Source organism: Phlebotomus argentipes, unplaced genomic scaffold (assembly GCF_947086385.1).
Source record: "Phlebotomus argentipes unplaced genomic scaffold, Phlebotomus argentipes genome assembly contig_15, whole genome shotgun sequence".
Classification (NCBI taxonomy): Eukaryota; Metazoa; Arthropoda; class Insecta; order Diptera; family Psychodidae; genus Phlebotomus; species Phlebotomus argentipes.
This window is the reverse complement of record NW_026776181.1, coordinates 2,396,441-2,424,303: the sequence shown is the minus strand read 5'-3', so window position 1 is coordinate 2,424,303 and position 27,863 is coordinate 2,396,441. Positions and strand designations below refer to the sequence as shown.

At 39.2% G+C, this 27,863-nt stretch overlaps 1 protein-coding gene across 8 annotated transcripts; it reads right to left on the bottom strand.

Moving 5' to 3' along the window:
• Positions 1–1,048: 1,048 nt before the first annotated feature.
• On the bottom strand, positions 1,049–27,863 carry LOC132261560 (disintegrin and metalloproteinase domain-containing protein 10). Of its 8 annotated transcripts, none has more exons than XM_059760425.1 (13): positions 27,562–27,863; positions 26,625–27,069; positions 16,441–16,461; positions 9,633–9,826; positions 9,232–9,493; positions 8,171–8,523; positions 7,930–8,100; positions 7,698–7,858; positions 7,394–7,628; positions 6,555–7,319; positions 5,220–5,501; positions 4,488–4,689; positions 1,049–3,680 (listed from the first exon to the last, which is right to left on the bottom strand). In XM_059760425.1, the coding sequence occupies exons 2-13, from the start codon at positions 26,680–26,682 to the stop codon at positions 3,556–3,558; spliced, it is 2,829 nt and encodes a 942-aa protein (XP_059616408.1). In that variant the 5' UTR covers positions 26,683–27,069; positions 27,562–27,863; the 3' UTR covers positions 1,049–3,555. The 8 variants fall into 8 exon arrangements, with proteins under 8 accessions (XP_059616408.1, XP_059616406.1, XP_059616413.1 ...); XM_059760423.1 differs by having other exon boundaries at positions 26,625–26,999; XM_059760430.1 differs by having other exon boundaries at positions 4,529–4,689; positions 26,625–26,999.

Here is a 27,863-nt window from a genome sequence, read left to right as displayed (position 1 = left end):
TTTCCCGTCATTGAATCATTTGCAATTTTCCTCGTCTGCATCTGTTCCATGCGCAATGATTCCACTTGTTTACACCTGTTCTTCTTCCGCCAAGTGCACACAGGTCGAATAGGCAAAACTTCACTTGAGAATCATTTGCCGGACGATTAAATTATCATTTCGGCCGGGAGGCGAAGGGAATTCAATTAAAGGGCGCGCTCTGGGCAATTCACAGCCAATTGGTCGCTTCGAATGGCACTGAGAGAGTCATAAACATGATTTGCTAGTAAAATTGGTGGCGAAAGGTGCGAAAAAGGCTCATAAAAGACTCCTTCGGCGGCGGTATGGCGGCAATTCAGCTTCTCTGCTGAACTCTGGGGAGGTTTTTCCACGATACGCAGCTGTAATTGCACGCAACTAATACGCAACTGAGAGGATTTCATTAAAAATTGTTTATTTCTCAATCACTTGTTTTTTTTACAGATTTCAGCGACATTCTGGATCCCATTCACATCTCTCAATAGTCATCTTCCTTCGCAATCACAATTAACACATTTAATTTATTACCTAATGAATTTCCCTTCTTGCTAATTCTAACTTTTCTTCCTTCCGTTTTTCTCTCTTTTTTTTGTATAATCAAAAATATCGGCAGAAAAAACATCTTTTGATCAATTGCCGTTCCTCGCTTCTCAACGTCTTTTCATGGACCATCGAGAATTGGGAAGTCTGCATGAAAATCGTTCTGTTTGTTCCACAATCTTCTATATTAACATTCTCGGCAGAAAGTTTTCAAGTGATTCGCTTTCCTGGGTCACTTTACACGTCTTTCACCAACTGGCCAAAATGTTTTCCTTCATTGGGAATAAACAAAAATGTTTGACGAACAACTTTCCCATCATCATCAACCCACGATGCGCGGCCCAGCGTCCTTCTCTTTATACAATTTACACTTTACATACAATCATGAAACAATTATTGGTCATTTTCATCTCAGCTTCTTTCCCAACTTTTTATACACACACATACACGCACACGCTTTCCATCATCGTAATAATATAGAGTTTGAGAATTTTAATGTGTTTCCTCCTCTTTATTCATCTCTGTCGCAGAAAGATTCTAAAATAAATCTTATTTACAGACTTTTCTCTTTTTAGAATATGCCTAAGAATGCCTACATATATATTTTTTTCTCCTTTGTATTTCTCTTTCATCAATATCGTAAAATATTTTTTCTTTCTGTCTCTTTCTTTTCATTTTCTCACGCGAAAATCAACGCAATTTCACTTGCCTATTATTTGTCTCTAGAACCATTCTTTTTTCTTCTTCTCCTCCGCAATCAATTTCTAAAATCACTGCAAATTCCATCAAAAAACTCTCTGTTTCACATTCTTATTTACAACCCGTTCTTCACTAATCATTTAAATGGTTAATATTTCTTTTAAAAGGAAAACTTATCCACCTAATTTCTACTTTATTAGCATTCACTTGCAATCTCCTCTTTTTACAACGTCTATTTATATTTCCCTTAATCTCTCTCTCTCTTTTTCTACTCTTTCTGGTGTCCACATAACTTCTCAAATGGAAGGGAAAACTTGAGAAATACAACGTCTCACACGTCAAAAATTTCGCCTCACTATTTAATATATATATATATAATATGCAAAAAGTCATAATTGGAGAGAATTGTAAAGAATTTCATTCAAGAGTAACATTGTCACATTTAATCTTGCGCTGTCTTACAATACGATATCTATTTATTTTCCTTCTTCTCATCTCAGTATAATTGTAAAAATCAATTTGTTCGATTATAGTATTACTTTAAAATATGTAAATATTTCTCCTTATACTCGAATAATCATTAATTACACGATAAATCCGTACAAAATAAGCTTGCACAATTAAAATTAAAGGAGAGTTTTAAGGAGGGGAATGAGACATTCACTCAGACTTGTACATTTCCTATTGAATTCTCGTCGTTCGTCTTAAAATAAAAAAAAAGGCCTAACAAACATCTTAAAAAGTCAACGTATCAAAAAATTATAGCTAAACTCTGAAATTCACTTTGTTTTATCTAAAGAAAAAAAAATTATCATTTTTATTATACATTTCCCAGAGAGTAAAATAAATTTATTTTTTTTTCGAAGTTTTCGCTCACTCTTTGTCTATTAATCGTGTGTAAGAAATGTGATAAGAAATTGATGTTTCTCACGTTTAATTTGTAATAAATCTCTTAAGAATTGAGTTCCTAAAATGATAACTTATGGGATTCCTTCAATGATTCATTGGCAATTAATTTTATGGTTGTTCTTTGCTCTTTTGTCTCTCTCTCGATTTTTTTTTTAAAGAAAAAGAAAACAGTGTCAAAAGTGTCTACAAATTCGTGATGTAACGAATAAATTTGTTCATTACACAGTCATTTTCATCCAACTACTAAAATATATGTATATAGTGGAATATCTCTTATAGATTTTACACATCTTTCTCTCTAAATGTTGCTTGTATTTTATGTTTTTTTTTTAGTGTGAAACCAGATCATTTCGTACAAGATTTTCACATATGGAAATTTACAGATTCTCTCTTGATTTCATTTCTCTGTCTCTTTGAGTGTTTGACAAAGGATTTGTTTATCCCTCAAACATTGTTCACATTGTTCTCTGTAATATTTTTCTCTTTAAATGGTGCTCGGAGTGAATTTGGCAGTTTAATGACTTTGGCAGTTAAATGCACATTCATTTTGCACACACACCACCCACAAATAGAAGCTCTACCCTCTCTCGCTCTCACCTCGTGGAAATCATTATACACACTCTTATTGCAGGATTGGAGAGTTGGAGGTGGAGAGGAATTTTTCACTTCGTCAATAGACACTTTGGCAGGAAATGCAATTAAATGCAGAGTTGAGGGAAAAAGTTTCACTCTTCTTCATCTTCATCTTCAGCAACCACAGAAAACTTGTTGAAGGAAGTGGACTTCTCTTTTGCAAGACACTTAAATTTACATGAGAGTCTCCAAATGTTAAATTCATTCGCTGCTCCACATTTATTGAGTCACACTTCATATGCCTGGAGCGCGCGAATTTTTGCTTGAGCCCATTTTATATCACTGTTAACAAAAAGAAAGAAGAAGAAAGGGAAGTTGGGTACAAATGCATAGAATTCTTTCAAAGAAATAACAGACAAAGAAGTGTTCTACAGCGATAGAATGTGTGTTTCCCCTCTCACTTCACGTTCTCTCTCTCTCTCTCTCTTTCTCTCTTCCTGTAATTTCGCTCAATCCTCACCAATAATTTGATCTTCAGTATATAAGAAATAGAGCTATAACATCAAAAAGACAGTGCAGTGAGATCTCTTTAGGCTACAAAGTGAGACTTTCTGCCTGTGAAAGTCTCTCAATTGCCTACAATAATATTTGAAAGTGACATAAAGCAAGTTCACTCTTAACATCACCTGCTCCTCTTCACTGACCATTCTTCTCCTATACAAAAACTAAATTTTCCACCCACACACAAATGAGACGAGCATAGCGCATACATATAATCTCCTGGTGAAATAAAGCTGATGGTGTCTTTGTCGTCTGTCAGACTTTACTGTTTGGGTGACGAATTGGCATTTCATATGCATGCCGCGGATCAGGCGGAAATGCCTCCGAATATACTTCCGGATGATTGGCGCGACTATAATTCGGTGCTGGTGGAGCGGTGGCTGCAAATTGTAATTAATACAAAACACATTTTAGACTCTCTGTCGCAATTCAACACAAAATGTCTCTGTTCCTCTAAATGAAATTCCTCTAAACACAAATCGTAATTAACCAGAGACAAACTTTCAAAATATGTTTTATGCTAGTTTTTTTTTTACTTTCTGTCTTCTAAACATCAAAAGTAATGTGAAAAAGTCCACTACGAAATCATATTATATATTGAGACGCAAAAAATATGTTCTCTAAGCCTGAGGCACTTTCCTTCTCCGCATCTTTTTTTTTCTCTTTCTCCTCAGCGCACAAAAGAAAGATAAGAAAATGTGTATCTGAATGCTTCTCTCGCTGGAGAAGCAATTCGCAAACGGATAAAAATGACTAAAGTTCAAGCGTAAAGAAAAGAAAAAAAAACTCTTGTAAATTGCATTTCATATTAATTGAGAGCTCTAAGTCCTCGTCTATGATAGTCAACTTATGTACAATACTCTGCCTCGAGAGAGCTATTAATGGTAATCTAAGGGACAATCTCGTGAGAGACACACGCAAAAGATGACATGGAAATCATGCGACAGCAACACAGGTCACTTTTCTCTCTTTTCTACAAAAGGACAATAAAGCATGACACAGTGCAAAAATATATAATAAGCTAATTAGCAGTGAAAAGGAAACACAAAAACAATTCATTGGCAAGACAATGGACAAAGAGGCATTGAGAGCGCAAATGAAAGTGCAATAAGTGGAAAAGGAACCATCAAAGTCAGGAGGGTGAGTCTGAGCAGACCCTCACGAGCGCACGGGCTTGTAGAACACACCTTTCGGCGGATAGTACTGCTGCCCCCTCCCCTCACCATACCCATGAGCCGGAGCCCGGGAGCCGCTGGGGCCGCGGCTGCCCGAGGGCGGGCGCCGAGGCGCCGGCTGCACGCCGCTCCTGTTCATCCCAGTGGAGCGACCGCGTGAGCGCTCGCGATGCTGCGGTGGTATGCTTCTGGCGCCGCCGCCGTGATGGTGACGCTGAAAGGAAGCAGAGCTTTAGTGTCACGACTCAAATTACAGCCTTCTAATCAAGTTCGACGTGCACTTTCACTCACAAAAACCCACATTGGGATCATTATGTAGCGTTAGTAGTGCAAAATATTAGTGAATTTATCACGAAGACGCAATTTAAGTCGTCTAATCTCACAGTAGCAATATTCCAAAGTAATTTTCACGTAATTTTAGGGTTTTAATTGCCTTAAATGTTGTTTTTTGTGTGAAAACGTGAGCTAAGCCTCATTTGTATGGCTATAAACGACTTTAGTTGCCTCTCGTATCGGCTTAGCGTCTGTTTGTCAAGTGCTTTACAGACTACAAGTGAGGCTCAGAATGCATTTTAACCAACAAAAGCCTCACTTTGGAATGCGGCTCGAACGATATCACTGAATTCACTTATGAAAAATCATGTCTGTGATCCAAATAATACAATTTGACGAATTTCGAGCGTCTTCAGAGTGACATTGTGAGTGAAGATGTGTGCCAAAGTGCTGATTGTGTGATTCACTTACCATTCTCCTCAAGGTATTCATTGGGCCTCGCAGAGTGTCGCTGATCCTTCTCGCGGGTGGCTTTTTGGGATTAGAGCTGGGCGTGTGAACGGCACAGCACTTGATGAACATCCCCATGAAGATGATGAAGCCAATGCCAATGAGGATGACGGCGTACCAATTGTCCGTGATCCACTGCGCCACCGTGAAGAGTGTCTCCTTGTTGAAGAGCAGATTTTTCAGCCTCACCAGCGGACCTTCCGCGTCCACGGCGCGACACCGCAGGAACACATCGCAGTATCCCTGTGCGAAAGAAAGCCCAACAATTAATCAGCCAGTTCACAACAGATGATAGTCTTGTGGCCTCTTTTGTCACAAAAGTTCATGCTCAACTTCTCAAAACACCGCCATATAACACACACATATACAATGCGATCTTTTTTGCCGCAGAAACCGTAGCTAATTAATTTATAACTCAATGGCGGCAGGAAGTTGAGCAATTTGGATGTTGAGTAAAAAGTCTTCTAAAAGCCCTCTTCTTCCCACTCTCTCTCTCTCTCATTCTCTTCAGGGGGTGAAATTATTGTTGTGCAATTTGAAGAATGATTTTATACTTTCCACGAGGAATAAAAAAATACACACTCGAGACTATTTAGAAGTTTCGCAAAGTATTTTAGCAACACAGAAAGCAAAGCACTGAAAAAAGTTGAATGAAAAACTTTGCAAGAGATTTTTTTCGTCAACATTTTTTTCCTCACTCTTCTCAACGTTTTTTTTGTGCAGAAGAAATTCTTCCCGCCTCACTCAATTCAAGTAACACAAAACTTTTAAACTGCTTTATATGCGCCCTGACAAAAACAACACAAACTATATTTTGCTCTTAAATTGGATTCCTTCTCTGATAAAAGTCTGACAAACAATATTTCCTCTCTACTCAAAATGACAATTTTAAATAATCTTTTATGCTTCCGTCATTATTCAATTATTGTTTAAAAAACAATAACTCACAAAAGAAATTTTACTGAATACCAACAACGTCAATTGCACTTTTATACTGACCAACAGAAAAATATCGATAGGATATACAAAAAAAATGTCATTTCCACTTGCAATTTTTCTACATATATGTGTACAGTTGATAAATTAATTCTGTCATCAATTGTGGAACCTTTGCCAGGCAGACAATAGATTCGCATTTTAGTTAGAACGAGGATGTGAGAAATATGTAATTCTAGAGAGGAAATAACTGCGCTTTTTTGCATTCTGCCAATGGAAGATTTAATCCGGGGAATTGATATTGATGAATCCTATGAGATTCCCTCTGCAACCCAGCTGAGTTGCACGCAATTCACCCACCTGAAAGTTATCACATGGGGAGCCCGGACGCAGGTTGATTCCACCCGTGGGCAGGCCAAAGAGGTGAGCGAACTCGCTGGTGCTGCGACAGGTGCTGGTGTCATTGCCATTCTGGCACGCCAGCTCGCACAGCTTCCTCTTATCGATGTTGGGAATGATGGAGGACGTGAGGAAGCACTCAGTCATGTTCCACAGCAGACAAATAGAGCCCGAGCACTCGCCGGCGATGCACAGCTGCGTCCCATTGTTGCACTTCGTCTTGTCGTCCCGCGGCTTCGGCTCCGGACACTCGGGCGTTGTGCCGTTGCACGTGGAGCTCCACGAGCACTCCGTCTCCTCCTTGCACTTCACTCCAAAGTGCGCCGGCACGAAGCTGCACGACTCACTCTGACAGCACGGCCCCTGACTCGGACTGCACTGCGTTCGGGCGCGTCTCGTGCACCCGCGCGCCGTGGCATTGATGCTCAGATCACGTTCGCCAATCTGACGCGGATAGCAGCATCTGTCCTGGCACTCCTCATCGTTGAAGCCACAATCGCACTCCTCGCCACTCTCCACAATCTTGTTACCACAGAAAGCGCCCTCGCTGGCCAGGAAGCAGTTGCGCTTCTTCGTGTCTTCAATGGCGTCCAGAACATTGGAGATATTCCGGATGGAGCACGTGGAGAACTTGCTATTGTTCGGCCGATCGCCACTCGTGGCACTCGCGAACATGATGTAGTTGCCGTGCAGACCCCCCGGACGGCACTCTTGGGGGTAATCGTGCTGGTGAATAGGAAGAAAATGCATCAGTTTCAATCTCTTCTCTCTCTCTCTCAATTTCCGAGCGAGATACTCACTGGTGATCCGAAGTTGTGGCCAATCTCGTGCGCCAGCGTCAATTGAGACACTTTCGGTGGCACTCGACTGTTGTAGTTGACAAATGTGATGATGCCAGTGTTGAGAGATCGCTTGGTGCTCTGGTACAGCCCACCAACTGTCTCCGTGTACGTCTTGTACTTCTCACAGATGCCACCAGACGCCCCGGAAGCTGACGCCACCCACGCTAAGCCGAGCGTGCCGCCGGTGAAGTCCCTATGGGCAAAAGAAAGTTGACAGTGAGTAATGCAAGAGCGGCAAAAGTGGGTGTGCGGAATTTATTGCCTGTATGTGAAAACGTATGCCAAACAGAAGTCCTCATGATTGCCAAGGGAGTGAATGTTGAGGAAGTTGGACACATCGATGTTCTCCATGCAGAATGGATTGGATTCACCATTGTACGCCTCACTGCACGCCGAGTCATCATCGATCTTGATCCTCTGCACCTGTTGAGGAACACACACGAGATTGACAAATTTCCACTCACAGAATGCTTTCTTGCGCTTTTGTTCCTTACCTCAAAACGAATATTCCGGTGCTCCACGCGTCCATCGAATTTTGTATTGCGATAAATATAGTTCACGGCAGTGACATGGTGTGCAATCAAGGAGAGAATCTCCTCCCTTGTCTTCTCATCAATCTCATGCTTCTTCCCGCGATCGTGCTTGATCTTGGGATTCAAGGCGCGCTGTTGAGCGGAATAAATCGTCAAATCTCTCATCTCTCCGGGTGTTAACACATAAGGTACAGATACTCACATCAGCAATTCCCTCGCGAATGTGACGCCAGATAAGAGGATCTGTCTGAATGTACAATGAGCAAGTGTTGCGATTCTCCTCTCGCGGTCTCGTCGCCCTTCGCACGCGGTCGTGCGCCTCCTCGTGCTGATCGCCGTCATCTTCCACATCCGCAGCCCGCCAATTGGCTTCCTTCGAGTACTTCTGATGCGGTGGCCACTGCGTGTCCTCCTCAGATGAAGACATCCTCACCTTCTCGCGGCTGGACTTGGCAGCAGGCGCCGCCGGCGGAGTGTCATCGTCCACTGCAGCATTCTGAATACTATCCATCCAACTCGATATCTCATCAGTTATTCCACAGCCACCTCCATGACCTGGGTCAACCACAAGACAATTAATCATCTCGCAGCGTCTCATTTTCAAACAGCGAAGAAAGAGATAATTAATGGGCAAAAAGTCTCTTCTCTCTCTCTCTCCGGGCACTTTTCATTTCGAAATCATCCTCACAATCTGAATAATTTCCAGTTGCTGCTGTTTACAATATTTGGAGTCTATCATAAATCACAAAAGGGAAAAAGCCACAAGACAGAATTGAAAGCAGCTCTAGATTAGGGATGAAGAAATGCCAATGAAAATTGCTTAATTATAATCATATTATCTCATTTCAAAATCATTCTAGCAACTCTGGCTTAATTGAAATTTCTCTTTCTTGCACTCCTGCGAAAAGTCATGGGCTGGAAATTTTTTTTTCTATCTCAAAGAAGGCATCAAGAGTCAAATCATCATTTTCGCGTGCGTGTGTGGGAAAATTACATCGTCTGGCTGGCGGAAAAGTGGATAAAGATGATATATAAAAATGCTGAACACAACCAATCTCTCATTCTCTCCGGACTTCCCAATTCCACTTCACGTTTCATAAATCAATTTTTTCGGGTAAAATCCGTCCATGAATAAATTTTTCAATGTTGAAGCATTTAAGAGGGATTTTCCCACAGAAGAAAAGTCCCGACCGAGTCGCGTGAGTAATTGAATTATATCTGATGCGTTGAAAAGGCTTTGCGCACACGTTCATTCCCTCTTACCTTGTCTTACATCAGCATATGGATCTGACACATGGCTCTCTTTGTAAATCACAGAATGAATCCCAGACTCCTCTCTCTGAGTGCGATTGGGAAAATAGTGTTTTGCATTTTCCACAAAATACGATTCACGTCCAGTTAATATTCGGCCCTCGAAAACACCATCAATTATCGAGCCGAACACATGACTTTTTGGTACATTTAGCAATTCACCCTGATAAATGTGCGATGTATCTACTGCAACTGGACCATCTGAACCGTCAATCTGGAAAATTAACGCAGAAAAGACCGAATGATTAAGGATTCTCTCTCACCACTGATTGTCGGCTGACTCAGAGTGCCTTCATCATAAATCACAATGAAAAGGAGAGCGCGCTGAATGAATAAAGAGAAGAATCTCTCACCACTAAATTATCACTAAAAGTGGCCACATCTCTCTTGAGTCTCATGTGAAAATTCTCCCCGTGGGCGTCAAATCTCAGATACACGTAGGGATCTTTGGTGACAGATCGTTTTGCACGATTGTGACTCGCATGGACATGCTTTGTATCATAACTCAGTGTCTCATAGTGCGATATGTATTCATTAAGGCGTCTTCCTGCAAAGAGACAGAGAAAAAAGAAAAATCTATAAAATTCATGCGTGATTAGAGAGTTAAGTTCGCTCTGTGAATCCTCACACATCAAGAGACACTTCAATTCGGAGAATTTCAGACAGACTAGAGCTATAGTGGAATGACTAAACAGAAACATGGCATTGACATTCAATTTTATTGATATTCCTTATCAATATTTTCCCTCTTTTTCTCCACCTTTTTCCAGTATCTTCTCAAGTTATAAGAACACGCCAAATGGCATAAGACATTCTTTCGCATCGACACACACACACATTCCCGACGATTCTACAGTGAAATGCTTTCAGAAGTCAAAAATAAGCATATTTGAAAATTGGAAAATGGCACAGGATTCTCTTCTATTTCCAATATATAACAATTTCCACATTTTCCCTTTTTCACTCTCTCTCTCTCTCTCACACTCTGTCGTGTCGACAACTACACAACACATCTATTGAAATGTATATCGAATTTGGAAAAGTAGACGAAGCGACTTAAAGAAATTGCTATTATGCTGGAGATTTTTATCCTTTTTATTTTCCTCCTCACACCATTTTGCACTCCTTTTTGCCTCAAACCCACCCTATTCGCCCGCAGAGGATATTCACGTGTGGGCGGAACAAATATTCACACACACACAAAGAGAATAACACAAAAAATGTATTGGGAAGATTTATTGATCACCCTCCTTTTCCATTTTGATATTGAATCGCGCGCGCAAAGAAAACAAAGAGAGGATGCAGTGCGACAATTATTTTCAGCCATTCGTCCTTTTTTTCTGGCCTGTCAGCAATCCCTCGAGCTCTCGCTTCGTCCTCATATCTTCCTCCGCACGTCCTTCGCCGAATGTCGTCTGATAATCTCACTTTATTTATTCCAAGCGATTTGCATAGTATAATCACAACCGTCTAGTAATTTTATTATTACTGTCTCGTTCTCTGTGATTTATTTTCCCATAATTTACGTGGTGGCTGATTTTTTCCTCTCTTTCTCGCTCACTCTCTTTTGCGGCCAGTGAGTTATAGTGACTGGCTGACATAATTTTATATATGTATGAAATGTATGGCAGTTTAATATAAAAGGAAGATGAATTTCCTTTTGCTCGCAACATTTTCCAATATATATACTGCGAATTTTACTACCTACAAAACTTTTACATCTTGACACAAAGCAGACAACTCTTTGCTCTTTTCACTTTGCCACACCATCGAGACACTGGATGGCTGAGGGTAAATGGTGATGAGAATTACATAAACTCATCTCCAGCACAATGGCTCTCGGTCCAGATGCACTTAATTGTTGTCACTTTCTGCCATTTGGACCCTCATTGTGCTCCTAATTGTTACAATTATTCCCTATCTCAGCATTTTACCACTCTCGCAATTGCTACAAATTTCTTTCCAAGCTCTTCCAGAGTATCATCAAAAATCCAAGCACATGTTAAAATGGCACAAAAATTCTGCATACTCTCTATGCTTATCCACATCACACACACACAGCCATTCACGCTCTTCCTGCATAATGAGGCAAATGGCTGATGATATTCTCGAGGACTATTAAAAATGTTTTAAAAATTTCTCAAGAGCCCCGCGCGCCAACATTGCCTCCTTTATACAAGGGAAATTTCGTCTGTGTGTGCCTCCAAACAAAGGACATCATCAACCTCTTGTCTCCATTGTCTCTCCATACCATCACTGGATTTTGTGTCTTTCACATCCACACAAATCCACTTTAGCTTTCGCCTCTTGCGCTTCATTCACTACACATCCTTCTCCTCCCCCTTCGTGCTGTCGTGAAAATTTTATCTTCCATCCCATCCACTGTGGGTGGGGGTGGAAAGAAACATTTTTCTGCCGCAATATCGGCGGACGGGCTTCGTGGGAGAAAATCTTATTGGAGCAAGAGCGTGTCTCAAAAAGGCCGCCTTTTCGGTGGCGTATGAAAAATATCAACATGTTTAACATGAATATTGTACCCAAAATAAAGGAATATCACGTCTCCATGTTGCCTTCTTCATCATATATGTTTACTTACAGTCACTGCAAAAAAAAATTATGCAACCAACAACTGTTTCAAATAGAATTCCTCTGAGTAGAAAGCGAAGACCTATCATTGAACGAGTTCGAGTCTTTTTCTTCCTTAAAATTAGCATCTTTTTGGATTATAAAACGATTTAGACCTTTGATTCTCATTTCTAAAGAGAGATTGACGTTATGTTGGGAAATCTATTAATTTTAATTGAAGAGAGTTTCGATTCAAGAAAAGGTCGAACAATTAGCTTTAGAAAATTAAATTAGATAGATTCAGACAATTTTCAAAACATTTCTTTAATTTTCTCTAAGTGTTTCTGTTGAAAATTTGTTATTTTTCCATCAGACAGATAGAAATTCACCACAGAGTCAACATCGTGAGTACACAAAGCGAGAGAGGATGCACAGAGTCTAGCGCCAGCGAAAAAGCAAAGAGACAAAAAAGGAAGTTCACCCCATGCAAATATAGAATCATGCTTTGAGGGCATCTCGCCGAATTTCCCAACCAACTCTGCGGGAGTTGATTTGCACAATATTGAATGTGAAAGTCGGAAGGTGAGAGAAATGCCTTTGAGTGCGGTGGGAAAAAAAAGTGCGACAATTCTCAGATCATTCCATGGGTGTCAATTTTCCAGTCCCCGCTTCTTTCGCGTGCGCTGGTGTGACTAGTCAATTGAACAAATTTAAGAGGGTGTATTTGAAGTTGCCGTACAACGCTGCGACTCTCACTCTCTCTTGCACACTTCAAATCTAATCGAATTCATGTTGAAAATCCAACCACCCCTTTTATGAGATACAACACAATCCACCCTTCGATTGAGGACGAGGGAAAATAACATTCACTTCTCACACCAACACCCCCAAATGATCCACAATGGCAACATGAAGTACAGGGAGTACAACAAAGTGTTTCTCCCCCATTCGGCGAAAGAGGGTGTGAGACTGAGAAGTTCAAATGATGGGAGTTGATCTCAGGCAGAAGCACAAGTAAATTCGCACACACCTTCTCAGTGACCCCAATAAGGCCAAAAGGGATAATTGCGGAAAGGTATGTGCCACTCTCTGAAAGTTACTCTCTCCCTCTCTCTCTTTCTCTCCTCCCTTTGCCAGACCGGCGGATTTTAATATAATTAATGGAGCATGTAATTCAAACTCCACGACAATGCACAGACACTCTTTCGCTCATCATCGGGCGAGAAATAATGATGATGAGGACAAAGAATCCATCGAACCATTCACATTTTCCAACACGGACTTGATGAAGCTATTGGACATTTTTTGCACAAGGGTTGGTTGAAAGCTCTCCCTTCACCAACGGTCATTGTCACGATTCTGTGCAGAACATTTAACTCTCACCGGTTAATTGACAGGGTTTTGTTCTGTCTGTGTAAAACAATACACTCCACACAAATTGTTACTCAATCAACCATATAAGCAAGAAAATGCAGCTGCTCTCGCTCAGCAAAGTTGCTCTAGTGGACGCAGTTCATTCACATCAAGCAGGTGTCCAGTGGCCAGCTTCTTGTGCTTAATTATTGTCAAGAGAAAAAAAGAGACACTCACTCACACACTCATTACTTCTCTTCAGCGTAAAATCAATAAACTCTCCACGAAAGTAAGTATCATCCAGAGATCAAATACATTAAGATTGGCTCGGATAATTAATTCTGCAAAGGTGTGCGAAAAAAATTCGCCCATTGTCATCATTTTTCTAACTAAAGAAATTGTGGCAATTTGACGCGCCTTCAAAATTGGAAAAAAAGAAAATTCCTAAGCCATATACCAGCTTTCAGGGCATTTCAATTAAGATTGAGAATTTGATGGCAGAGAATTTATGGAGATGCCATTCTCCCTGAAGAGCTCTGGAGCACAACAAAGAAATTCTGTGAGGAATTTCAAAGACCGAGCCTTGGGGCTTTTCGACAGGGTGCCAAAATATATAATTGAGAGGGTAGCATGTGAAAAGTCCTTCCTGTGGCTCTCTCCCCCTTTGAATTTCCCCAGCAAATAGGGAAAGAAGCTGAAAAGGTATGGAGAGAATAACCTTGAGTCATGAACACAATAAGCTCAAAGTAATGAAATTCGTCCTTCAAAAAGTCTTTTCCTCTTGCTCTCCACAATTCATTACCCTCGTGCAGATCAATTGACCATTGTTTTCCCCATCCTCACGTTGGAAACCTTCCGAAACACCATCAACATCAATTCAGCGAATTTAGCATCTTTTTAGCATTCGCACGTTTCTTACCCAAAAAGCATGACCATTTAATGGAAACAAATAAAACAAGGGAGAAGTGAAAATAAAACTGGGAGAAGCTGTAAAAGTTCCGGACAAAATATTTACAGGAAACACACCATGAGAGTGTGTTCCATGGAAAAGATTTATTGATTATTAGACAGAAAACCCCGCAGAAAACACTCAAGAGTGTTAGTTCAATTGAGGATTTCCCAAGTGTGTAAATCCACCCTCTTGGACATGAGAAAAGAAAGAGTGCCTCTCATAGTCAATGAACTTGCAGTGAAAATTTGTTGACCTCTCAACGTGAGTGTGCAAAAGAAATGTATAGCTCGGGGTTAAAGTTTATTCATCTCATGATAAATTCTTCCTCCTTCGCCATTCGCCAATTGAATCAATTGACTTTACTCCTAATATTTATCTTGTAGCATTACTCTCTCCGCACAGCTTCTCTCTCTCTCTCTTACTCTCTTCAATTTCACTTTGCAAATATACCCAATTGGCGGAATTCTATGATGATTGCAATTGAAAATCACACCAAAAGTCCAATTTTCATTTGCACGGGATATTAATAAATGGAGCAAATATTTATTTTTCAATGAGAGCTTATAAATTTCAATCTGATCATATTTCGGAATTATAAATTGTACCAATTCGCAAATAACAATATTCTATGACTAAAATATATTATGCAAAACCACTTTCAATATGACACAGTCTGCGTTATTTGACCGCACAAGTTATAATTACAATGTATATAAACTATTATTGAAATTATCACCACTATAATAAATATATTATCATCATTATGACAGTGGAAAAGCTAGACATGATTAAAGGCTACTTTTTGCGCCATTGAAATACATAGATAGAGTGTACATAATTAAAACTGATCCTCTTTGCGAATCTTCTGTCACTTTTACTCAATGTCTCTGACACAAGATGCACAAATTAACAACACAGTTCCAACTACATGAGTTTATCCAACTTTTATTTGTTGCTCAACAGATTAGAAAGAATCTGAAATGAAAGCAATTTCAGTTTCTTCAGCTTTCTTTCTCTCCAGCATTTGTTGCTTTTATTTTTCCATTTTCCACTTAATAATTTCCCTTGCAAGTCTCTCAGTCTTTTCTTCTTCTGCTATTTACGCAAAACGCTTTGTTCTTCCTTCTTCTCTGTCGCACAACTTTTGCCAAAAGCCGTGACATTTTTTTCCCCGCTTGACAGTGAAGGAAGATCAGAAATAAGAATATCAAACACTTCTCAGAAAATTAAATCTCTCCACGAGCATTCTTTTCTCTGCATAAGACATAATATTTCACAGGAAATCACATTTTTTATAAACTCACTAATTTTATTCTATCATAATATTATTTCAACCCCCTTTTTACCCCTACACAGATCAACATTCGACAGTAAAAGGATGTTTTATTTTTCCTTCCTGGTCCTCTAAAAATATCACTGAAGGAAATAATACAGAGAATTATTCAGTAGGGTTCGACAATACACTTTTGATTGTTTATATCTACCCCTCTAAATAATGATGATGACCACGTAATACTATAAATAATAATCAATTGCCGTCTCTCTACCATTCAATAAACAACCCTCAGTCTATTTTTGTCCCATTCCGAGACTCGAGGGAAGTTTCCGATTGACTCATCGATGAGGATGCGAAAAGAAAATACTGACTGAGGGGTTGAATTGGAAAACTTCCACTCCCGCACTCAAAAACATACTCTTCACAACCCCTGTACATATTGATAAATTCGTGGTTTGCGAAATACACATTGGCGACATTGGCTTTATATATAAATGAAAATGTTTGTCGATCGTAAAAACTTCTCAGTTGAAAAGAGAGATTTGTGGAACCCCACAGAATAAGGGATACTTTAACCATCGATATACAATTTCCATAGAAAGCGATAGAAAGTTTCACGCTTATCACAAATTCATGGAAATAACAATAAGAAAAAAATTAGACACTCCGGCAGAATTAGAATAATTCACCAAATTAAAGGGTGAATATTTCAAATATACTTTTAACATGGACTCTTGATGGAAAATTCACGATAAGAACTTTTCTGTACAATGAAACAATAAATATTCACATCTTCTCAATTGAATCGCCTCTCTTGAAAGTGAACCTCAAAAGAGATGAAGAGGAATATTTAGCATTTCCTCTCAAGGCAGATGTTCAATGTTTTTCCCCACCCATAACTGAATGTATGTATGTAAAATGGGATACAATTTATGCTAATAAGTCCAAGAGTCTTGGATGAAAAAGACAGAGAATTCGTGCTTGCTTCAAAGGATCATTTTGCAAAATAACTTACCTCCAATTTCTCTTCCGGAGCCTGAAAATACAGACAAAAAAGCATATTATTATCTCTGAATATTATTAGAATTGTTTTTGTGAGTGGGAACAAAAAGACTTGTTAACATAGAATTTGAGATTAGACTAAATCCACAGAAGATATTAATAGCGTTGAATCTATATTTAAACTAAGAAATCCTCTCATTTCCATGGATTTTCATCTATTTGGTGACAGAGCAAATATGGAAACTAGAGTCAATGAAATTCCCTCAATCGTCAATATAACTGGAACAATTGAATTGAGTAAGACAAGTAATTTATTATCTGTCTTCACGCCATTGCAATGGGTTAATCCCCAAAATAATTGTATGATTAATTGTTCTACTTTAATCACACGTCGTCGTCTCTAATTCTACCGTAAAACTCAATTCAACCACATTCTCTCCATATGGGATGAATTACGTATCTTCAGTAGATTCAGTTGAGCATAGCAACTGAATCATATTGACACTGCATGCGATGCAAAGTGACAAACTGTTGGACAAATTTACTCATGCTATCAGATGCTATGCACCCACTGTAAAACGGGATTATATTTGAAGTTGCTTCATATCCAGGTGAAATGTTCCCAACCACAAATTACTCAACCACCCTTACCAGGCATTTTCCCCATTGTCCCCCATATAATTTTCTAGCCGTATAAAGACCACCCTTGTCTTGCCCTGTGTTTATAAATAATGCAATTCACCACACAAGAAGCCCAGAATTCAATTGGTTACTATTAAATGTAATTATGAATCTATTTAAAATCCCCTCCCTTACTTTTCTATTATGCAAGAATTTCGGGAAGAGAAGGAAATTGAAAATTTTCCCGGGGATTTTATGCATATATTAATGACATTTTAATTCAATTCCCCGTCAGTATAATCTCTCTCTCTCTTTCGCTGGCAATAAAGCGCTGAGTATGAATCAATAGAGCGGCAAATTACAATGTAAAGATTCTCAGGAGTTTGTCGTAAGATTGCAATTCAATTTCATCCACGCCATTTCCTCAGAACACACAGACAGATGCTGACTCAATTGCAGCTTTATCACATTCTTCAAATTGCCCAATTCCCACGAATATTCCCACAATGATGGAATTAAAAAAAAAATGTATATTTACGTTTTCACTCTCGTTTCCGCTTTTACGTAAATGCAAATTCTTTTTCAATGCCACGCTTTATCAATAAAGCACACGCATGAATATGCATCGCTTTCCCAATTAAACAATCGAGCCTCTTATCTCAGACCACAACATTATATCATTCGAAAAGTGTGCAATATTTTTACAATCAATATTTATTTAAACTGATTCACTTAATACTCTACCGCATTACATTTATCATTTTTCCTCCCGCGTGCAAACAACTTCTGAAAATTACCCCAAATGTGAATTTGAGTGCCCTACAAAAGATGGTATAAAGTAGGTACTTTCCTCACTGTGTGAGCGAGTGTGTGTATTATGGGGCTGTTTGAATACGCGAAAAAGAAGGAAATATTACGCCAGAGTAATCGCTGGTAATCACTATAAAACAGAAGAGGTGAGGAAGAATTAACACGATTATTTTGGTTAGCTATGTAAGTCAAGGTTGCCTCTTTATGTGCGTTCACGAGAGCGGGAGAGAGAGAGAGATAGAGAGAGAAGGAGAGCATCTAACGTGCATTCACAAGTGTGTAATTATTATTAATGGATGAGAAGTAAAAATATTTATTACTTCATGTACATAAAACGTGTGTTTTCACATCACTCTTATGCCCATTATTCACCCAATTCACTGTGAAAATGCACGCAATATCTCACTTTGTGGCCTACGATGAGGATTTCTTGGCCGATGACATCATCTAATGGTAGAATTTTTGAGGACATTTTCACTCTATCGTGCTAATTCTTAATATGAGGCTGACAAACATAAAATTCACATTTTAATGAACCTTTCAGGTAATCATGATGAATGAAATTAATTAAAAAATAGAGCAAAAGGTTCAACACACCCTCATTACGGCAGCACAGGAAAGGTTTGGTTGATTTTTGCACTCATATGCTCACATCCGTTGCAATTTACAATAAATTAGTGCATCATGAGTTGAGTACTTGCCCACACATTTCAACAACCATAATTCTCCATTATATTCCACAACTAAATACACGCGCTGAGAGGAATATTTTGGGTAAAAAGGCATAAATCTCATTAGTTAGGAGTAACTAATGGACCATGTAATTTTCAGTAGAACACTGTTAAATCAACTGCAAGGCAGTTAATGGAACAATTTCGGGGATTTTTTCTTCTCTCTCACTGCCACAACACTGAGAATATACATTTCCCAACTTTTCACATAAAATCCATTCCGCCCAATTTGTATAATTTTACAAAATAGGCCTCGAGTATTTAGCACACTGTTTCTCAATTTCATAGAAATAATGCAATATGTATTGAGGAGAAAGAGCAAAGTAACTATGCAAAAAAAATCAATTATAAATGCAATTTTAATCAGAAATTCAAATTAATTCTATGTAATTATTCTGATGTTTAATCACTCGAATCAGAAATGATTAAACAGATCAGAAATTGCATTGCAAGCCTCATGATTATGTCGTTCACCTCATCTCTTTCCAATTCAACTGCGTTAGATGTTGTGGTGGAAATCACACAACAAACAACTGCCCAAGCTTATCATGCCTTTCATGGAGGAAATTGTCATTCATTCATTACTTTTGCCAATTTTGCTCCGAATTTTTCATTCCACACTGCCAAGCGAACCATGTAAAACTCACATAGAATCATTCACTCTGTTCAAACACGCTGAAATCTCAATGTGGAGTCATTTAATGGCCAGAGTACTTGAAAGAGAATTACACTGAATGGTCAACCATATGACGCAAAACCACCCACTCTGTATATTGTCACAAATTTCTCTTTTCCTCTCCCAAACGCTAATTGAAATCATTAATTTGCGTGCAACAGAGGCATTGCGCTGGGGGCAGTGAATATGACGAGTGATTTTCAATTGGGGAATTCTCAAGTGGCATTTCGAATCGTCCCATTTTAGGTCGTTTTTCCGGTAGAACTTCCACGAGGAAAAACCTACTTGGACGTGAGGGAGATTGAGGAAAAAGTCAAATCACAATGCTTGAATGGGTCAATTGATGTGTGTTTGTGAGCTGAAAGCAAAAGAGTCGAGAGCTTTTTGGTGGAAATCTTGATTTTTGCTCGCAAAAAGGAGGACTTGAAAAGGTGAAAATAGAAAACTGGAAAAGTCACTTTGAAAAACCAATTAACCACTTTTCATATTTTATATTAGCTTTTCAATTAATAACAATAGATAAGCATTGAATAAAATTCCATGGCAAATAATTGGGAATTCTATTGACTCACTCCTCTTTTACGACCCACTCTTTTTCTTCCTTTCTCTCCTCCATTGTGGTTTTCTCTCTTTCAGTCCATCACTCGCTCTTCTCTCTCCTGTGCGTCCGTATTTCCTCGCGCCAGAGGAAAATCCCATAAAATGCCACATATATAGAATACCAATTACGGAATTTAATGCTTCAATTCCAAGTGAATACGTAATAAGTGTTGGCGAAATGAATGTGCTAGACGAGAAACGACATGGTTTGATGGTTGAAAATTGTGCGGTGTTTTGGGAAAGTTTTTGAATTCATTGATGCCCTGCAGAGCAAAAAACCCATGCCTTTAAATTCTGAACTTTTTCTCCTTCACATTCATTGAACACATAAATTGTCGATCAATTGCGTCAAAGATCGCGCGGCATAATTGAACAAAAATTAGTGAATAGTGAAATTTCACCATGCAAATTTCTCTGTGAGAAATTGCTGTGATTTATTGATTCTCCTGTGAGTATTTTTTTGTAGACATCTTCATTACCATTTTCTCCATTGAAAAATTACATTCCGGATTTCAATTACGACAATTTATGTAGTGGTAAAAGTCACATGAAAAAGATATGTATAACAATGAATTTCGCGATATATTTTTGCAGCTCGTCAACTCGCTTAATGAATAAAAAATCTGACAAATTTACAGTATGATTTCGGGAAAAAGAATGTGAGTCATATTTTAATGGCAGTGCAATAACCATTCCTCCACAATTCACATACTCTCCAGTGTGCGTTCAACGACACTCTCTCTCTCTCTCTCTCGTCAATTCGAGTCTACACGATGACTCCCCATATTCAGTGACTGTGCGACGGAGTGACTAAAAAAAGACCGCACAGACTATGTAATAAAAGGGAATTATCATTGCTGCTATTGACCCCCCGAGCTTCATTATTATTACTATAAGTACTTGTGACAGACGATATAACGCTAAATAATAACATACAAGCTGAGCCGCCCCCGAAAAAATTGTATCACAGAACAATTCCAAACCGAGAAGCGATGTGACATTTATAGAAAAATACAAGAAGTGGGAAGAAAGTGGGAGTGAAGAGAGATTTTACAGCTTTTTCGCCATATAAACAATTTATGGATATTTTACTTCACTTGTATATTGCCTCTTTATGGTCTCCCTACACAGAAATTCACGGATGGACACATTCTTCAACTGCTAACACTTGAGGAAAATCCATCTCTGAAGAAATCAATTTTATTTTCCACTCTCTCTCTCACTCTCTTTCTCTCACTCTCTCTCTCTCTCTTTTAGTCTGCGTTAAAAATCTCAAGGTGACCCTATAGAATTGAGTGAAGGAATGAGAAAATGTAGCACAAATTTCTCACCCAACAACATTCTTCATCCATCCACCCTCCCAAAAAGTGTAAATTCTAAACCACAATTCAGGATGAAACTTTCGTTACAAGGATACGAAAAATAGCTTTTACACTGTACGACAAAATAACTTTTCCAAATTCAGTAGAAGAGAAAATAAATCATCTTCATCTCAGAACTCGCACAGAATATTCAGCGCACACTTTTGACACACACTTTATGTACACAAAATTGAAAAGGATCCCCATCAGTGACGACGAAAGTTAACATTCCAGGCATGAGTGAACTTTAGCAACGGAGCAGAATTCATATCATCAAGTACACAGGCGAGAAAATGTGTGCCTTTTTCATCCAAGACGACCAAATCACAGTAGATGGCTTTTCAGATGAACAGCATTTCATTACAGCAAGAAGCCAAAGAACGCCAAGCAGAAGATGAAATGGCGAAAGAAAGTGACTTTCTTTCTCTACATCTCAATATCCCAAAAAGGTCATCAATTGGCGCACAGAAGAGTTCTCTTTATACAAAGAAAAGGACTCTGAAAAGGGACTTTTCAATATATCGTTTCATGAAAAGCAAAGTCATCACATGAGGCGGAAAAATCTTCAGTCAACCAAACACAAGAGTCACAGAGAAGAAGCCAAATAATTGCAATTAAAAGTTGCACTATATCATATCACTTTCTGATTTATAACCATGTGTTCGCCTCTCGTGCTCGCGGTTTTTTATTAACCTTGACGTCGTCGTTGAGCATGGAACAAGTGAGAATTTCATTGAACTCTCTCATATTTTATTTTACACTTTTTGTACCAGCAGCACAATTCAGTAGGAAAAAAAACAGGCAAAAGACTAAACAGAGAAACAAAAAAGTGGCGGAAAAATAGCAAATTGAGGCTCCAATGTCAACCAGAAGTCGTGAAACTTCATCCTTTCATTGTTGAGTATGTTTGGCTAACGTCTTTTCAATGGCTGAAATCCACATTCTTTGACCATAATATAATACCGAAAGGGAAATTAATGAGGGTTATAATTGAAAATGTCGCGTATTCAATTCCACCCAGGAAAATTACCTGCAGAAGTGAGTAGCAAATTTGTTGAAAGTAATTTTGCCACAACTTTGGCACTTCTCATGACATTTGGCAGTGAGAGAGCTTCGAAAACTTTGTTGTAAATAAGCTCACAGCTTTTATATAAACACACACACACACACACACATAGAAAATTAGCGCAATGTAAATTACTTTGGCCAATTCTCGCTCTTTTATTATCCACCTAATGTCGTCATCAAGCCAAAGAGAGCTTCTCAGTCTCGAGCGGCATTGTTGATGTTGAGTCATCTGAAAATCTCATACGATGAATTCCCCAACTTCACATCCACACCAGAGACAGAGACTTACATTGTCGATTCTGTGCAAAATAGACTAAGAAAAACAATCACGTTCTCTTCTACCATCTTGTCACTCCCGCGGCAACATGACAAGAGACACAATCCACACGCTGTTCTTCTTCTGTGTGTCAGGCAAATTCATTACACCCATTGTTTGTTTATTTCACCAATTCAGAACGACAATATTTAGTAAATTCATATCATGGCAATTTTGCACATAACAAACATCAGAGAGTGAGAAAGAGAAAAAGGACATTTTATCACCCTTTCACTATATAGATTTACCCCAAAACTTTAAATATCCCGTAACTTAACTTCCAGCTCATTCACACAAGACGAACTTTTCCATCTCGACAACTTTTCACCCCATATCAAACTTCAGATTTATAGTGCCATTTTGTCATATCAAATGAAGAAGAGTCGAATTGCTGATCAAATGTTGATTCAATCTTTCCACTCGCACGCTTTATTCGCCGCATTTAACTACACCACAACTTTCTTCAGCTTGCCACTCGGCGAAATGTAGGAAATCATGTCGATTGGACTTCTCAGAACACCAGTAAATAAGCAAGCAAAGCAGATTAATTATATAAATTCAAGGACAACCATTTTTTTGCGGTGACCATTGAATTCCATCATGTTTGGTATATAACATTCAGTATAAAACATATTAGAGCACTTGAGATAACACAAAATACAATCACCCATTTTCACAGCATGACTAATCAATACTTGCCAGAACATTTTTCCCACCCAGAATTTACAGAAAGTATAAGTTTTTCTTATGAAAACCCCTTCTTTTCTTAGCAATTTGTCACTTTTCCGCTCTAGATATACTCAAGATCCTTCATTAAATGCAATCTATCACGCTCAACTGGGCAAAGTAGTTCAAATTGCGCAATTTTCGTCCATTAAAACACATCCAAAAGAAATTTCCATAAATTTTCATAACGACTCCATTTTTTTCGTTTGTTTTGACGCATTTTTATCAATCACGAGCCATGAAATTGCACAGTTAAGATATGTGTACCTCTGTTACATTTTTTTCCCACCTCATTTTTTCTTCTCTTCCATTGAATGCAAACTTCTCAAGAGACAACAATATAATAAGAGTGATTGTATAACTAGAGAATTTACGTCTTTCTTTTATCACAAGCCGCAAACATTCTTTTTATTGATCATTGACGGCATTATCTTGTGAATTTTCCGCATTTTATTCTCTGTTTTCCTCTCAATGCTGCTTCTCTTAAAGAGATAAGTGACGAAGAAAATAGCGACGAATAGGGTCAATTTGGGCTGAACTATGGAAGTCTTAAAAAAAGAAGTTAGATCGAAATGTCTATTTTCGTACTGTATAGCAAAGTCATTTAATCAATCAATAAAATAAACACATTAATCATTGATAGATTTAAATAAAAGAGACAATTTTTCTTCTTCAAGAAAATCCTTCTCTTCCCTACAACACACAACACAAGATAAACTCCCTGTGTTCTCATTTCTCTACTGACGTTCATCATTTTATCAAATAAAACCGTGTTTTCCTTTCATCTTCAGTATGTTCTATTAAAATGCTCACTTTGCACTTTTTCCCAATACAAATATATACACATAATTTTGAAGTATTTTCGGCCGATCGTCTCTCTTCCCTTCGTCTCTATGTCGCCATGAAGAGTTAACAGATTTGCCTCTTCTTTTTCTGGGTCATTCAACTCACCACACCAGTCGTCTTATGTCAACTAAAAACTGTTTTTCAGTGTTAAAGCATTTTCATGTGCCTCATTTCCATACTTTATATACACACCAAAGCACTCTTTAGCACATAACGTGAGTCAAAATGTCTACGGATTTTTCAGACCGCAGGGAAAAAGTGAGGGAACTTTTCAACAAGAGTGCATACAAAAGTGAAGTGTTGAATGTAGGCCAAATTGTAGCAATAATTCGACAGTTTTTTTTCTCCTTTTCTACAATTACTTCACTCTCTTTTTTTTCGTGTGGTTCTCACTGTTCTTTTACACCACGAAATTCCAGAAACAAATTCGAATATTATAGCAATGTGTGCAAAAATTAATTTCTTTTGTGCATGCAATTAAATTCCCCTTAGAATATAAATTCCCAGTCATCTTTATGCAAATCAAATTGCAATTTTGTGCCGAATAAAAAGTCCCTCAACAAAAGAGATTGATCACACATGGGAAATGAGTGAAAATTGTGGGTTTTTTTTTGTATAAATTTACATTTATGAACAATACGTGAGGAAAACAATAAAAATTTCATGAATAATATGAGCAATTTTCACTGAATGACAAACTATTTGTTTGGCAAATGCAATTAAAAATGTCATTCTTCTTCCGTGATGCTCTCATCGCTTTTAAATCTGAAGACCATTAAATAAATTCCCTCTTTTCCTACCCTCTAGACTAGACATTAAACAACCTGTTGGCGGGTGAATAGAACCATTTCTTTTCTAATTAAATTACATGGAAAACATCTATTGTCAAATCCATGGTATGCCATTTTTTTTAAATCCCTCCAGAATAGCACAAAAGGCATAAAAAGAGTCTGCAGCATGACTTTGCCACCCTTCGCAAAGCACAAACACACACACATTAAGTGGATTAGAAAAATTCCTCCATAAAAACAATTCGCGGAGGGTTTTCGTGTCAATTGCCCCGCGCAAGGAGGACGCTTGGCGTGGCACAGAGTCGGGGTGGAAAGTATAACAAAAATAGGTTAAACACAGTTAAGCAATTAGGAATGAAATTCATTCCGCAAGCTGTTGCGAAGGTTTTTCCCAGCCACAAGAAAAGCAGAGAGGATAACAACGAGATAAGCTATCCTCAATCTTTATGCGTCATTTTTGCTCTTTTGCCACCACTTTTCGCCTCTCGCATCGTGAGTTATTCAATTTCCTGTAAGCGCACAAGCAACAATGGTATTAAAAACACAGTGCAGAAGAAGACACGCATATTTTGAGAGGAGATTTTGCAATGTAACCTTCATTGTTCAGTGATTTTACGATAGAAATCTTGGATGAAAAAAAAAATCTCAAGAATATAGTTTTAAGTGTTTACACAATATTTCATTATAGTTCATCATTAGTCCACCATTCCGACAAGCACTCAACTCTCGCATCCTAATCGAATTTCTTGTCTATCCCCAATCCTCCTGAGACTGTCCCTCAATCTGGCCAATTGAATTTAATCAGTTTCTCTCCATGTTTTCTCTCTCGCTCTCTCACTTTCCAGGGCGAGAGTTTCGGAAAGGAGGACAAACAGAATTTCGGCAGAATTGACCCAAAAACTCCCCGAAATGACACACACACACTCACATGCACGGCACTTCTCTCCCTCTCGCCTGAGCCTCTCAGAGTTGTCGATTCTTGTTGGCAAAGTAGATTTCCCAGAGAAGCCACTTAACTGATTAGGCATTTTACCTTTCCATCCCAATGGCAAACAGATGAATGAGGGGCCGAAGAACAATGGAGAAGCACATCAAATATTATCACCAATATTTAATGAGTCTCTCTCTCTCTGTCTCTTATTCACTTACAAGCCACCCTCTTCATCGTCTTAATCAATTAGAATTTTCGCCCTGTGCCTTATTAATGACGTCCCATACTCGAGGACTCGCAAACAATGTGCAAAATTGCCGCGGTCAAAGAGATGAAAAGCATTTTCACTCGTTTTCTATACAATTTACAATTGCTTCGTTGCAAAATGCGAGACAAACACATGAAATTCAAGTTGAATTTCATGATCAAATGGGCATATTTTGTGTGTACTTTTGCTTTTTTGCAGAGAAATCGTTGTGAAATTCACAAGTTTTCCCGTGTTTTCTACGAAATACGCATTGACCATCACTCGGCAGATGAATATTATTTTTCTTCTGAGGTCGTCACTGAAGGCAAAAGCTTTTTTTTGTGAAGTTCAGAGATGTCAATCCGGCCTTCTTGCAAGCAACACGCGACGGCACAGGTAAGGAATAATTGAATTTTCTCCCTGTCACACATACACACGCACACATGATTAAGTAATTTCCATGCATAACTCACCACTTGCGATGAATGGCACGATCAACAGGAGCAGTATTAATCCACATTTCAGTGACATTTTCCACTCGGGAAGAGAATCCTCGATGGGCAGCCCTAATCCTCTGCAATGTGCGGCGAATCGCGTGGAAAATGAAAAGAGCCAACTAAACAATACACTGACCACGAGAATTTCATGTATGAACCAAAGAAAAAAGTGTCTCTCTCTCGAGCTTGCTTCCTACTGGGCCAGAAGCACCATGTCTCGCGAGATTTCTCTTTCACTATCACATCACACTGGCTTCACTTCTCGTGTGCGCCTCCGCTGGGGCTCTCCTGGGGGCTGATCGTTTCCGTCTCTCTCGGGGCTCAATTGCGGCCCATTTCACGCACCTTCGGCTGACACGCGGACATTAGTTTGGGATGTGCGAGCAGTGGAATTTCCTGGAGTGCCGCGAGAGGCCTTTGTCTGGAAAAGGAAGAGACTGCGATATGGCGCATGTCACCATTTATCCTCACTGGCTGACGTCTCAGTCGCCCTGCCGCGGATTGTTGCGCCCCTGCACTGTTGCTGCCCTCGCGAGTGCGTCTGGATGGCTCCTGGCCACCAACGCCAAGCGCCAGCCCGAGATCAGCTGTTTCTGTTTGTAAACACACAGCCACTGAGGACACTTGGAGGACGACTCCGCGGCGAGGGGGTGGGAAGTGTCCTCCGAGCAGGACGACAGCGCCTTCCAGTGCAAAATGGCAGCACCACAAACCACCCCAAGAACACAGAGACAAAGAGCCTCTCACTCGCCACGCTCAGGACTCCCCCGGGGGACGCTCCCCAACCGGATAAATCCAGTGTATTGCAATTATTTTGCAATCACCACGCAGTGGCGTGCAAGAAACAAGATGTCGTTTTGGGGGCGCCCCTGTGCCTGTATTGATTGCAGCGCTCCAGCAAATTCCAGCTCACTTTTCGTCCCAATTCACACCCAATTCGGCCACTTGGTGCACGGCAAACCCTCCTCGGTCACTCACTGTGGGTGCTGGCAGTGCGCTGGGGCGCTTTGGGGTGGTGAAACATGGGTTTTCGCCCAGGTTTTGCCAAGGAAAAACTGTACTCACAACACAAATCCACCTTCTGAAATGTCTCCGCGATGACTGAGACTGGAAAGGCTGGAACGTCTTCACCACACTGAAGAATCAACGCTGTTGGCACACCCTTCAAAACACCCGTTCGTACACTGCAAATGGCAGTGATATGATCGAAAAGAG